The sequence below is a fragment of the Cydia splendana genome, chromosome 8 (genome assembly GCF_910591565.1).
Source record: "Cydia splendana chromosome 8, ilCydSple1.2, whole genome shotgun sequence".
NCBI lineage: Eukaryota > Metazoa > Arthropoda > Insecta > Lepidoptera > Tortricidae > Cydia > Cydia splendana.
The window spans coordinates 17,171,343-17,186,443 of NC_085967.1; the positions used below are offsets into that span (position 1 = coordinate 17,171,343).

At 46.5% G+C, this 15,101-nt stretch overlaps 1 protein-coding gene across 1 annotated transcript; it reads right to left on the minus strand.

Moving 5' to 3' along the window:
- Positions 1 to 8: 8 nt before the first annotated feature.
- Positions 9 to 14,841, minus strand: LOC134792931 (putative aldehyde dehydrogenase family 7 member A1 homolog). Its single transcript, XM_063764397.1, has 8 exons — positions 14,632 to 14,841; positions 13,279 to 13,495; positions 12,545 to 12,762; positions 5,684 to 5,899; positions 5,071 to 5,250; positions 4,371 to 4,553; positions 3,678 to 3,884; positions 9 to 752 (listed from the first exon to the last, which is right to left on the minus strand). The coding sequence occupies exons 1-8, from the start codon at positions 14,800 to 14,802 to the stop codon at positions 534 to 536; spliced, it is 1,611 nt and encodes a 536-aa protein (XP_063620467.1). The 5' UTR covers positions 14,803 to 14,841; the 3' UTR covers positions 9 to 533.
- Between the last annotated feature and the right edge of the window lie 260 nt (positions 14,842 to 15,101).

The following is a 15,101-nucleotide window of genomic DNA, read 5'->3' on the forward strand; positions in this document are numbered from 1 at the left end:
AAGAAGAGTAAAACAAAATAAAGCTTGTTTAATTATGTTCAGTCTTAAATAAAACATTGTTATTAACATTTACATGAAAAATAACACGTATACTTGCTTATACTCTTGACTCGAGACAAACTCTATACAATCGTCTTCACACACACACAGCAAAAACTGATCATTTTAAATGTCACCGATGGTACGCGTTAGACGTATAACAATCTAACCCTTTACCAGGCTAAGGCCCACTTGCACCATTCCACTAACCCGGGGTTATACGGCTAAACCTGGAGTTGCCATGGTTACCCATACAATTTGACACTAGGTTAACGGTTTAACCGCTTAACCCCGGGTTAGTGGGATGGTGCAAGTGGGCCTAAGGGATATATATTTCCCACATACGGCACTTCAAACATGTGTTCTATTTTCGATGAGTAAGCCTGACATTCGATTGTAATTTTTGAAATGTCAGCCTGGTAAAAGGTTAAACACGCATATTCTTTCTTTAATGATAGTCAGCGACGATATTCTAATATAGTAGGTGTTATTCATTATTCATCTCCAAACTTAATATTCTGCGCCAGCTTAATGGCCCCCGAGTAGTTGATGGTGACGGTGGAGCGGCGCATGTAGCTCTTCCAGCTGTCGGAGCCGCACTCGCGGCCGCCGCCCGTGGCCTTCTCGCCGCCGAACGCGCCGCCCACCTCCGCGCCGTTCGTCGGGATGTTCACGTTCACGATGCCGCAGTCCGAGCCGCTGGGACCGATCCACTGGAAACAGATTCATGACTCATTTTAGTCCTTTGAACGCGACGCCTGGCCACGCCTTCGTCTGCTGTTTTTATCGTCAACCTTGTTGAAATGCACGAAAGTTGATATTGGCCTATTGCCACGCGCGTCATGGCTCCTCTACACGATGGGCCAGCGCCGGCCACTCCAAGGGACGCAGCCATGCGGTAGAATGAGATAGCAATATCACTTGCTCCCTCTAACGCATAAATGAGTCCCTTGGAGTGGCCGGCGCTGGCCCATCGTGTAGGGGAGCCATCAGGTGAGGTCTTTGGTAGTCAAAGGGAGATTATAGTGTAAATAACATTATTTGCGGTATTTGACACATTATGACTGACGTATATAGAGATGTAACTAACGCAAATCGATTGTCACAGCAAGCGATTACGATTGGATGGCACGTAGACTGAGGTATCGAATTGTGACGTATAATGAATTTTTATTTGAGATTTAAATAAAGCTAGAATTATATGGTTTTCCCGCAAGCTACCGGTCGGCCGGTGTATTTAATACACCGACCGAGTAGGTCGCACCCATTGTCAAAATTGAAACTAACTGGGGATCTATTTGAAAGTTTATTTATGTTATTCCTGTGTCAAATTTGTTGTCTGTTAAGTGACGATAAATATATCCATATTTGCAGTTAATTATCCACCTTTTCCTTATTTTTGTTAAAAGAAAAATGAAAAATTCATATCGATTTACTTAGACGACTACCGATTCATAACGGTGGTGTCCGGCCAACCCTAAAATTAAAAAATAAAAGACGTAGAACGTAAACGTTCGCAGTGCAGTTGTTTTCCTTTGTGATTTCGATGTGCAAAACATTTTACGTAGTATTGCTGTTGTGAGTGACAGACGTCAAATACCGCAAATAATGTTATTTACACTTTAAAACGAGTCTCTTTACATAATTTCTAGACCGCACCGATCTAGGATTTAAGGAAATAAAATCTATTAATAGCTAAGTTTTGGTGATTAATTTGGAGAAGAGTCAATTTTTTAAACCTTAAATCAGAATACTAAGGGTGAAATTCTATTGAGAAGTAGGTACCTATGTGATTAATAAACCTTACTAGACCTGGCGGCTTAGCACGGTCGCGTTTTTATCCCTTGTCACCATGCCTGTCACGTTCTAACAAGTACGTAAGTGCGAAAGGGACGCGCATAGTGATAGACGATAAAAATGGAACCGTGCTGCGCCCACTGGGGATGATGGCTGCATTAAATTTCAACAAAAATAACTTCATGAAGTAAATTATTTATATAAAATTATTTTATCTTTTTTTACTCGTTTCTGACTGAAAAACATAATCTTAAGTAGAGATGCCCCGAATAGTGAATCTGGTCGAATACCGAATACCGAATATTCGGTCCCACTCTCGGCCGAATACCGAATATTCGGCGATCGAATATTCGGCATGACATGCAAATATTTTGAGTCACAATTACTTAGAGGATATAACCAACGGAGACGCCATGTCTAAAATTTTCGGTACAAAATAGTCTGCCGTTTTTTGCGGGGGAGGGGCACATCAAATGTATAGGTACGTCATGTCAGATAAACGTCAGTCCATACATATGGTTGACATGTGGTTGACCATTGGCCGCCTATTTTCTACAGAGTGGAACGCCTGTTAATGGCGGCTCCATTGTTAATTACTCCGACCACAATTATTATGAAAACTGTTTGACAACTAAGCACAACGTTTGCTAAGATATATTTTTATGTTGAACAGAATTAATGAATGTAGTTAGAGTCAATCAAATCAGACCCATGATAAAAATAAAATATTTTGTAATCAACAAATGCTCAAAAACGTACCTTCGTATTTAACTACTTTTCAAGAATACATTTAAATATGAAATATACATACCTAGTTTTAGGTTATTTTTTATGTAATTTTTCTTTTTAGGTGCAATAGATATTCGGTATTCGGCCGAATAGTAGGCAACATTCGGCCGAATACCGAATATTCGGCAAAGTAGCCGAATAGGCCGAATACCGAATAGTTGCCGAATATTCGTGGCATCTCTACTCTTAAGTATTAAAAACTTACCTTGAAGATATCAGCTAAGCTCTCAGTGAACAAACTCGAAGACAGCCCTTGTTCCACCTCGTTGTTGTACGCGATGCCAGTAGTCAAGTCCGGGATCTCGAGGCAGTAGACGATGGGAGCGAAGCACTCGGTGTGGACGAGCGATTGGCCGTGTAGCACTTCTATTGAATGTTGCAGGCCTTTCGGACTGAGAAATTTAATAAATACCTTGTAAATATCCGCTAAGCTCTCAGTAAACAGGCTCGATGACAGCCCTTGTTCCACCTCGTTGTTGTACGCGATGCCAGTAGTCAAGTCCGGGATCTCGAGGCAGTATACGATAGGCGCGAAGCACTCGTAAGGACAAGCAATTGGCCGTGTAACAGTCCTTCTATTGAATGTTGCAGGCCTTTCGGACTGAGAAATTTAATATATAGGTACCTTAAAGATATCCGCTAAGCTCTCAGTGAACAAACTCGAAGACAGCCCTTGTTCAACTTCGTTGTTGTACGCGATGCCAGTAGTCAAGTCCAGGATCTCGAGGCAGTATACGATAGGCGCGAAGCACTCGTAAGGACAAGCAATTGGCCGTGTAACAGTCCTTCTATTGAATGTTGCAGGCCTTTCGGACTGAGAAATTTAATATATAGGTACCTTAAAGATATCCGCTAAGCTCTCAGTGAACAAACTCGAAGACAGCCCTTGTTCAACTTCGTTGTTGTACGCGATGCCAGTAGTCAAGTCCGGGATCTCGAGGCAGTAGACGATGGGAGCGAAGCACTCGGTGTGGACGAGAGATTGGCCGTGTAGCAGCCCTTCTATTGAATGTTGCAGGCCTTTCGGACTGAGAAATTTAAAAGGTATTCACCTTGAAAATATCCGCTAAACTCTCGGTGAACAAACTCGAAGACAGCCCTTGTTCCACCTCGTTGTTGTACGCGATGCCAGTAGCCAGGTCCGGGATCTCGAGGCAGTAGACGATGGGCGCGAAGCACTCGGTGTGGACGAGCTTGTGGTCGTGGGGCAGGCCTGTGACGATGGTGGGCTCCACGAAGTAGCCTTCACGCTCGATCACCTGCGTGCAACACACATATTACTAATACCATCCAATCATTTATACATTGTTATGTGTTAGGGGCTGTCCATAAATTACGTCATCGATTTTTGACCCCCCCCCCCCTAAAATCATCAAAAAATCATGCTTCGAATGACCCCGTATCCTCCTACGTCATGCTACCATCATCCGATGTCCAGACCCCCCCCCCCCTAATTTGAAATGACGTAATTTATGAATAGCCCCTTAGCCCGATGCGAGTTTCTGAAAGTAATGGGTCACCGATCTTGCTGACTACTAAACTACATCTTATATCAACGAGATAAAGTCTAATTCACCTTTCCACCAAACTCGATCTTGCCGCCCGCCTTAACAATTTCAGCAACAGTCAACAGGCCGCTGATGGCGTAGGCAGGGGTTCTATAAAGAGTTTCTAGCAACAGTGGGTGACCGAGTTTATTCACTACTAAAATGCACCTTATCTCAACTAAATAAAGTCTAATTCACCTTTCCACCATACTCGATCTTGCCTCCCGCCTTAACGATTTCAGCAACCGTCTTCTTATAAGCTTCAACGGCCGCCGGTGTGTGTAGAGGTCCGATAAGGGTTTCTGACAGTAGGGGGTCACCGATCTTGCTCACTACGCCGGCGAAGGCCTTGGTTAGGCGGGATACGACTTCGCTGTACACCTGGGAGACATTAACAGTCGTGGATTCAGTCACAAACCATTTAAGTTTAAGAGACATTTTGAAACAGTATTTGTCATTGCACCTAATTTTTTAGCGCTCACGTACCTACTGCTTTATACCTATAAAGCCAGGAATATATGATCACGCGCCATGTTACAGAGTTTCACTGAAACAATTTTTTTTTTCATACCATTCTGAACTGTCACCTTGTACATGAGAATAACAGCGCCCTCTTGACAATGATCATATATTACTGGTCAGGCTTTACTACAATATTGTTACGCATTGTAACAGAAGGTCCTAGGTGAAAGATGTGGTTATGGTTAGTTTTAGTTGCCGCTGTTGATTGGTGTAGGTGCGCGCGAATACCGCGGCTGCTGCTTGTACAAAGTCTAGTCTAGGTTGTTGACGCCGACATTGCCACTTCACCTTCTTGTAGTAATAGAAGGTTGTCGGCGACGTTGCCAGCTCACTTTTATGTAGTAATAGAAGGTTAACGGCGACGTTGCCAGCTCACCTTCTTGTGCAGCAGCAGCCTGCGGGTGGTGGTGCAGCGTTGGCCCGCGGTGCCGGCGCAGGCGAACAGCGCGGCTTGCAGGAGCAGGTCGAGGTTGGCGTCCTCGTTGACGATGATGGCGTTGTTGCCGCCCAGCTCGAGTAGGTGGCGCCCGAAGCGCTTCTGCACTTCTACTCCGACCTGAAAGAATATGTGAACGTGAACACATAACTGAGAATGTGGTTACGCCAGGTTTCATCATCATAGATTTTCGATTTTTCAACTATACAGGATTGGTTTCCGAACGCTTCGATCATATATTTTCTGTTAAAGTTGCCACATCATAAAAAGCTTGCGTTCAAACATCAACTCCCTATTTCTCAAAAATCAATGGTCAATGTTCTGTCTAAAGGACGTCCGTCCTTAACACGTTCACTACGCAAATTCGTGTAACTCAAAATTAACCATGCTTTGTTTTACGTCTTTCGGCCCAGTGCCGCAGTGTGTTTGTTAACCAGCTATTGTCCGAAATCTTTACCACCAACGCACCGCTAGGGATGTTGTTCTTCACAAAAACACTCCACAAATCATTAGCCATTGCTACCAGAGCGACAAGCCCTAAAGAAAGACACACCTGTTGTCCAACGGCAGTGCTGCCAGTGAAGGAGACCAGCTTCATCCTCGGATCCTTGACCAGCTGTTGCCCCACATCTTTACCGCCGACGCACAGCGAGGCGACGGCGCCAGGGATGTTGTTCTTGACCAGAACGCCCTCCACGATCTTAGTGACGGCGACCGCGATCAGAGGAGTCGTGTCTGAGGGCTTCCATACGCTTGTGTCGCCGCAAACCTGTGGAAAGATTGGTTTGGTTTGAATGTTTTAAGGTGAAATTTCTACTGTTTGGTGGGACGGAAATGATAAAAAAAGTCAAAGCGAAACTAAGATAAATCTAAAGAGACTAAGAGAGTGTTTTCATTGGTATGACAAAGAAATCTATCGTCCTTTTATTTGCTGATATTGAGAAATAAAAAACTTACGTATACCTACCTATAAAATATAAAAATTTTACCTTCCAATAAAATTGTTATTATGTTTCCTTCTACGTCAGAGGTCTTCATTGAGAGAGTAACGCCTCCGGTGTCCGATAGATGCCGCTAGCGTCTATGTAGTCGCTCCGCCCCACGCCGTGACGTAGTTCCGCTTCCCCTTCCTGCGAACTGTTGCTCGCTTTCCGCGACTCGCCGCCATGACACATTGTTGAGGAGAAGTACCGTCGGCATAAAAGTAGCCTAGTAGCCTGCCAGGAAGGCATTACTCAGACCTCTGACGTAGAAGGAAACATAATAACAATTTTATTGGAAGGTAAAATTTTTATATTATGTGTTCCGTATTCTACGTCAGAGGTCTTCATTGAGACCTGTTTATTATCTCCTGGTGGCGAGTCAGCGGGCGCGCAAGCGTTAGGGCTACACCTACTGTCATGGAATTCAGAGAAAGAATAAATATATACGCCTTATTGCAACCCATGAAATCACAGTGACTCGTTATAATGATACATTACAGGAAAAAGAGAATTTAAATTGTAATCCCAGGTTCCAATCTGACGTTAAACTGGTTTGAGAGATTTCTCATTCGAAATCGCATCCTATCCGCAGAATCTCGGCGATAGAATCGTCTAAAGAAAAAGTCATGTTTCCAATTAACTTAAGCTAATTGGATAGTTTTCCAGCCAATTTAGTGATTAAGTACATCGTGGATCGAAAGCAATCGTAATAGGAGAGGCCGGCTTGGATGAGACTGGCTGGAAGAAATAGGCGCAGTGTCCCCTAACATTTTGTGTAATTCTCACAAATTGACGTACCCAGACTACCTACTTACTGGGTCTATACTTTATTCCGGAGCTTCTAAGAGTCCAGTCGGTAAGACACGTTATCTGGTTTAGAGCCGAATTTCGGACGCAAAATAATAGCGCGAAAGTTATCTATGCAATTGCCCGGGCTACAAAGTAGTAGAGTAAGGTCATTGACCCTGCGGCCTGATGCTAACAGTAAAAGTGCGGCAGCTCTTCTATATAGGTACGTTGTAGGGCTATTCAAGTTAGGGCAAATATTTTTTATTAGATTTCTCGCGTCCCAAGTTGGTGGTTTGGGAGGCGCTGGTCTCGCTATTAATAGCCTTGGAAGAAGGCATAGTGTCCGATAGGCTTATGAACAAGTGTCGTTCTGAAAGCTAACATGGACAATAGAAATAGATGTCTGAGATAGCTCGTTACTTCACTGGATATTAGAGGTACCTGGCAATCAATCTTAATTTTGATGCACCATGAAGACCATTTCTACATTGTGGGCGTACAGGCGGCCTAGACAAGGGGACGATCTAAGGAGTGCTCCCGGTACTGGTTTTCTATATAAACACAGTACCGGAACCGGGAATACCCGGTTCTCGCCATACAAACTCAGTACCGGGAGTATCCCCCGGACGATCACTTGAGTTTCTTTCTGTCTCTTTATCACTCTTCCATATTAGTGAGACACTGACAGGTGCGTCTCGTTTGCTACGTAGCGTTAGCCCTTGGCATGTTGCATGCATGCACCAGTCACGCCAGTAGGTACATCAAGCGGACGTCACTCCTGATCCCGCCAGCCCGGTGTTGACCTATCTGACAGGAGCTACGCCTCGATTCTTAAGGTCGTTGACTCGTTAGGAAGGGCGGTCTGACGTTGTGTTCACTAGGACCGCCAGTAAATTGCAAGCTTACCACAGCAGCGTGAAGGTTCTCCTCATCACGCCGTCACAGGAAACAGACTAGGCTGGGAGGTGGAGACATCCATGCCAAGTCGTATCACCGGCAGCTGCCAAACGCGTCATGGTAGCAGTTCAAAGAGTCTGTTAAGAAATACCGTGGCACAGTGCGAGGTCTCTCGAAAGCGGAGGCTGGCTAACAGGGCGCCTACCAGGCGAAGATATTCTCGGCGGCTTCTGGGCGCAGCTGCCCCTCTGGCGCGCAGTGACTTCTTGATAAACCGTCGCCCTCGGGAGTTGTACCGACCTGGTAAGTAGCAAGAAACCAGCGCGACTTGTAGACGATCTGCTGGCATCAGCAGTTTTTGCGACAGCCGTAGTAACGGAAGGGATGTAGTGTCGCCGTCGTTTTATGTATACTGTAACGATCCGGTTGTATGTTTGTAGTACACTACTGTCGTCAGCGCTGCAGATGCGGCCCGTTAACGATTACTCTCCACTGAAAGGGCCTTACCTCGTACATTGTCTACCATTATTGGAGATTGTAACGGACTGGAGGCATAATATGAGGAGGGAAGTGGCACGAGGTTTTCGGCAGCTGTCAGAAGTGTTGCTGGGGACTGCGAAGGTGTCACCTTCCTCCATGAACTAAAGTTTGTGAATTTTAGACTATTAAGCAGGAGGCATTGAGTCTCATTTCTGCTAGAAACTCGGCAGCAAGGCAGGCCTGTATGTCACGAAAAGAAAACTTTCAATCGGGGTGCTGTGCCGCGTGTCCCACGTGATGTCTAGGAGCGTGATGGTCTAATTCGCTTTATCCGAAGAAACGCCTATATTGAGCTAGTATAGGGGTATGGTACTGCATGCTTTTAAGGAAATCGAACTGATGAAATCAAGTCTAAAATCGATTTTGGCGCTTTGCGTAACAAAACTGTTTCGATAAAGTCGAAGACAGACAGATGCAAACTGCTGGAGTCCTCTTGGCCCCTTTCTCTTAGCACCGGAAACTCAAGCTTGTTCAGGCGCAGCGGGTTTATTTGTCCCATTTTGTTTATTAGGGGCTTGGCGAACGAGTTCGTCTTTGTAAGACGGAACTTAAGCTGGAGAGCGCGGGCAGCAGAGAGATAATTATGTGAGGACTGCAGACCTTTTCGATGCCTTCAACCGGTTGTGAGCGGTCGCACAGGATCGTGTCGCAAAGCTGCTCTCCGGTTGGATCGCTCGCTGGCCTCGAGACGTCGTAGGACCCCCGAAGCGGCACGGCTCCTCGTCGATCAGCACCTTTATGAAGCCCAGGGACGCGACGTATTTTCCTCTGGGTATCGACATATCTTACCGCTTTCAACTCCGGCCAGTCGAGTCACGCTAGGACGAGGCTCCTAACTACCTTGTCTGCCGTCGCCATCCTTAACCGAAACCAAGAGTTTAGCGGTCTGTTCGTGCTGTGGCACATAACTATAGGCGCCTGCGTACCTCAATGGGACCATGTGGACAGGACAAAACTGATACCGTGGCGCCAGCGTCAGCTTGGTAGGCAGCATCGGCGACGGGTAAGTTCGCGGTGGTATTCTTGCGAACAGAACATGGGCTCCATTGGAAGGGACGACATCGTCGTAGTTGCAGCATCGGTGGGCAGCATCGGCGTGATTGTCGGCGCCATCATGGCAACCGCCGCCGCTCGGGAGGCGCCGGTGCATAAGGTGAGAGGCGCCTCGTGGTAGCCGGCTCGAGAGGCGCCGGTTCGTGAGACGAGAGGCGCCATCGTGGCGGCCGGCTCGGGAGGCACCGGTGCGCGAGGCGGGCGGCGCTATCATGGCGGCCGCCACTGGCTCAGGAGACGCTGGTGCGTGAGGCGAGGACCCATCATGGCGGCCCGCTCGAGAGGCGCTGTCGCGTGAGGCGGGTGGCACCACCGTGGCGGCCGCCGCCGCCGGCTAGGGAGGCGCCGGTGCGTGAGGCGAGAGGCGCCATCGTGGCGGCCAGCTCGGGAAGCACCAGTGCGTGAGGTGGCCGCCGCCAGGCTCGGGAGGCGCTGTTGTGTGAGGCGAGAGGCGCCATAGTGGCGGCCAGCTCGAGAGGCGCCGGTGCGTTAGGCGGGCGGCTCCATCGTGGCGGGCGGCGCCAACGTGGTGGTCGTCACCGCCGGCTCGGGAGGCGCCGGTGCGTGAGGCGAGAGGCGCCATCGTAGCGGCCAGCTCGGGAGGCACCGATACGTGAGGCGGCCGCCGCTAGGCTCAGGTGGCGCCATAGTAGCAGCTAGCTCGAAAGCCGTGAGGAGGGCGGCGCCATCGTGGCGACCGCCGCCGCCGGCTCGGGAGGCGCTGGTACGTGAGGCGAGAGGCGCCATCGTGGCGGCCAGCTCGACAGGCGCCGGTGCACATGACGGACGTTACCTGCACGGGAGGCGCCGATGCGTGTGGCGGGCAGCGCCATCGTAGCGTCCTCCGCTGGTTCGGGGGGGTGAAGTGTGCGCGTGGCGGCTGGCTCGTAGTTGTACGCATCATCACGGCGACACTGTTGCTCTCGGCGGCGTCATCGTAGTGGCCTCCACCGGCGCGTAGGTCACCAGCGACGCTATGACGGACAGCAACCGACGGGCGAACGGCACCCCCGCTGTACTGTAATGTTTCCACTGCTTCCACGTAACTTACCTTCCTTCCACTTCGAGCAGTCGGGACGCAGGAGCGGTCCTCCTTCACCTTTGCGCCAGGACGGGATCGAGAGGTGTAATCCACCCGCGCCGGACCGCAGCAACAGGAGCGGGCGTGTTCTCTCGGAGTCTCGGACTGGAAGCGCCCGCCCCGCGACACCTCGGGCCCCGGCCCGCAGCGTCGCGGCGTCTCGGAGTCAGCTCGGACGACAGCAGAAGAAAGTCGGCGGCGCCGGCGCGGCGCGCGACACGGGCGGGGGGCGGCGCCACGCGGGGCGCCGGTGCCACGGGCGGGGGCTTCCCTGTCGCGTCGCTTCTGAACGCCAAATAAAACTAGAATATCATTAAACTGGCTCACCGGATGGTTCGAGACAATCCAAACCTCCTTATCAGTCCTATTGAAGCGCGGCACCCAACAGCAGCGCGCGAAGGCCCTCCGCCTCCGCGCCGCCCCGGGCGCCGTCCCGGCCGCCGCAGGCACGATGACCGCACGTTCCCTCTCCGAACGCGGAGCGACTTAAGTTACCACTTGTTGATAAAAAAAACTACTGACGCACTTCCTACTTCGATCTCGAAAATGCGCGACCTGCCTGAGAACCGTGCCTGTCAAAGTAGGCATTTACAATGCGCAACTAACAACACGAGGTACTCCCAGGCTTGTTAACGGTAACGATTTTAGCAGCATGGTATGTAAAAATTCATTTAGCCAGAAAAATAAAAATAAAAAGTGGGTAGAAACGAAAAACACTTTCGATCGCGGGATCGCCAAAAGACTAATAATAGCGATCTCTGCTATATCTTACTATTTAATGGAACAAGCTTTGGTTCAGAAATTTTAAAGCACCATGCTGCAAAAATGTACGCAAAAAAAATTTGCGGACCATCGGACAAGACGGTCGACGAAACAATGTGTCATGGCGGCGAGTCGCGGAAAGCGAGCAACAGTTCGCAGGAAGGGGAAGCGGAACTACGTCACGGCGTGGGGCGGAGCGACTACATAGACGCTAGCGGCATCTATCGGACACCGGAGGCGTTACTCTCTCAATGAAGACCTCTGACGTAGAATACGGAACACATAATAAATAATTTCGGTATAATCACGGTAAGTATACATTGTGGAAAGATAAGTCGGGCCCTGGAGGGAAACTATCTTAAATCCTTAAGCTGGCTCATTTTACTTAAAGGAGTCATTCCTTTATTTAAAAAAAAAAAACAAAACTGCATTCAAAGATTTTCTAAAACTCGCTTGCCTCGCCCCGGACTCGAACCGACTAAAAATTCCAAAAAATAAAAACTCGCAATTTTATTCTACTAGTCGATACAGTTAATGTTAATAATAACATTTTTCCAAGAAACATTAGGTCTTACACTCGTCTGTCGTACAAAATATCCATCAAATCTAATATTTAGTACTCAAGATATTTTTAGACAAGCCAAATTGGAGAAAAAAAGAAAAACACTTTGAATGCAGTTATGTTTCTTTTTAAAAATAAAGGAATGTCTCCTGTAAGTAAAATGAGCCAGCTTAAGGATTTAAGGTAGTTTCCCTCCAGGGCCCGACTTATCTTTCCACCCTGTATACCGTATACCTGGTCTACCAAATACACTATAGGAACTATAGAGGTAGTATAGTTAAAGAAAAGATAACAAGCTGTTGCTCCCTGCTGTGACTGATATGGGCTGCTCTTCAAGGGCAGGTAAAGTTAGTACCTAATAGGTAGTGAATTTAAGATTAAATAGCGATAATTGATAACGATAACTATCTTATTATTGGAAATTATACCGGCCTGAAATGATAAAAATACGTTAGATAGATTCTCTAAAATTTTATAGTAACCTAGCTATATTTGAAGAGTCTATAGGTACTTAAATGTAGGTTTGTAGAGACCCTTGATATGCCGTCGTCTCGTAGATGAACCTTATTCCACAGACAAATACAAAGATATCGGTCCACCAATGGTTACGTAAGAGTGTTATTATTGTATTGTTTGACTTCTCGGTAACATGATGCCAATACAGAGTTCCAAAAGGAGGGTGGTCCATGTTAGTAAGTATATCACAAGAGAACACACCGTGATAGGACTGATAGGTGCAATACATACCATGGCAATGGCGCTGTTCCAACCAAACACGGCTACAGGGAAGTTGAACGCGGTGATAATGCCAATAGCTCCCAGTGGGTTCCATTTCTCGATGAGCACGTGCCCAGGACGTTCTGAAGGCAGGATGGTGCCGGGCAAAGAGCGGGACAGGCCCAAAGCCAGGTCGCATACGTGGATGTACTCGACCACTTCGCCGATGGCCTCAGGAAGGATTTTACCTGGAAAAACGGTACAAAGTTAGGTACTGTAACCGGCATAACATGGAGGACAGGAGACAAGCCTTGTCGAAGGTTTTTGAGCGCGCTTTTACGTGGGTATGTGGTACTGAAAGCAAAAATGGTGTTGTCCATTGTCGCATTAAATTCAAGTCAATTAAAATTGGACTTAAAACCCATAGCACCCAAAATTAATTCCAATACAATTATGGACATTTAAAAGAAAAAATCTCAGGGGATTTGAGCTGCCACAGCGGCCGCAGCTTCTATCTTCGCGTGTCTCCTCTCTGTTTTATACTTTCTTATTGGCTTTTAACCTGTCTTGGGCATCGAACGTAAAAATGCTAAACAAACGAAAGCGCCGTGAGCTCTGCTCACTCGCGTCAGGTCTCCTGCGCTGCGCTGCCGCGGCACATGACTCATGGACTGGCCGCCTGGACCTCGGCTATGACCTTGCCGTTTAAATTTCACGCCTTTTTCTTCTGATAAATTAGTTTGCCAGAATATAGTTACACTTACCCATTTCAAGTGACACGAGCTGCCCCAACGGCTGCAGTTTTTCCCTCAGCGCGTCTCCGATCTGCCGGACCACTTCCCCTCGCGCCGGCGCCGGGAGCTCCGCCCATTCGCGCCAGGCCTCCTGCGCTGCCGCGGCACAGGACTCGTAGTCAGATGAACTGGCCGCCTGGACTTCGGCTATGACCTTGCCGTTGGCTGGGCTGAAGGATTGGATTACCTGCGAAGTACATATTGCTTACTAGAAATTACTTAGAAAGACTTCTTACTTGTAGTTAACTAACTTAGCGGTCGTAGCCTAAAGGTAAGGTTCCAAACCGGAGGTAGTTCGACCGTATACGGATACGATGGTCACACTTTTTGTGTGTGTGTTGTCTATGAGACAGCGTAATAATGACAGTCTCTCAAGTCCCTTTCAATCGACTGGAGTAAAATCCTAATGACGTTAATTTTATTGACGACGCCTTCCGGCATACCCCTGCTGGGCTAGTTTAGGATGCAACCAAGAAAGCGCTAAATCGTCAGCACTTATAAAAACTTCATAGGAGGCCATGGTTTTCCCCAATTTATGCCTTAGGTACTGCATTTCATTGAGAAGAATCGATTTCTGATTCGGCCCGAAGGACCATTTTGTAGAAATATTAATTAATGCAAGTAATATGTAAGTAAGTATAATCATTAAATATTTATACCTACGTAGTGCAGAAATGTTTACTAAGGTTAAATGCTATAAAGTACACAAAGATAACGGTGTGGGCAGACGCCTTTATCAGCAGAAGCTAACGGACTAGAACAATAGGTTTGCTTTTAATCATGTTTGTTAACGTGTGCTATCTAATTTGTAATTTTAGCCGTTACATAATTGTTTACCTTTGAAATTCTAGAACAAATACTAAATGTATTTTAGGATTGAAGATATCTAATTATAACTAGGTATCTATCTAGGCTTCTAATAAGGCGCTAAGTCAAATCTTGGACACCGACTCTATTGTTAATGCAAGAAAGGATATTTTTAAGTGATTTTTTTTTAACATTTCAATCAGTTATAATTTGGAACTGACATGAGATATTAGTACTTTTGACTAAGAATTTTTATTTGAGTAAGACACATCTAAGACCCTGGCCCTGACCAATAAGATACAATAGAGAATAAGATATAGATAGAGAAAAATCAAATAATGTAAAAACCGCTCGACGTAACGTGTGTGTACCCATGAGATGCCATGAGGTAAAAATAATGTATTGGATACTAATATTATTTAGAAATGAAATATATTAATGTATGTGTTTAATGGATTTAAGAAGAAATACTTTCATAACATAATTCAATAAAAAAAATTAATAAATTATACTAACCTGTCCATTGGCCTGCCATTTCCCGTTGAACACACCCACATTCTTCTTCTCCAAGCCCAAATCCTTCAAGAAGGAATATTTAGGGTCCTCGATAAGGTAACTAGCGTTTCGAGCCATCGGTGCTGAGATAACACGAAGAGAGAGCACTCCTCGACACAAGATACGACTCATCAGTGCTGCTTCCACACACGCCCGTATCAAAATACTTGTTTACGACAGTTATAATGATAGCTAGCATTATCTTATTTGTGAACAATTATAAATGAACGTCTTATCGGTACGATAAGCCGTTGCTGGGTCAAAAGTGTCATTGATTTTTAATGATGGTATTTCGTAATGAATTTTTTGAAAGTTTGTTATATTTCATAAATTCGATTTTTTTTGCCAATTAAAAGTTAAGTATATGAAAATTTCTATACAATGTCACTCATTGTAATTCCTCTTAATTTTACCAAATGAAAATTAGCGTC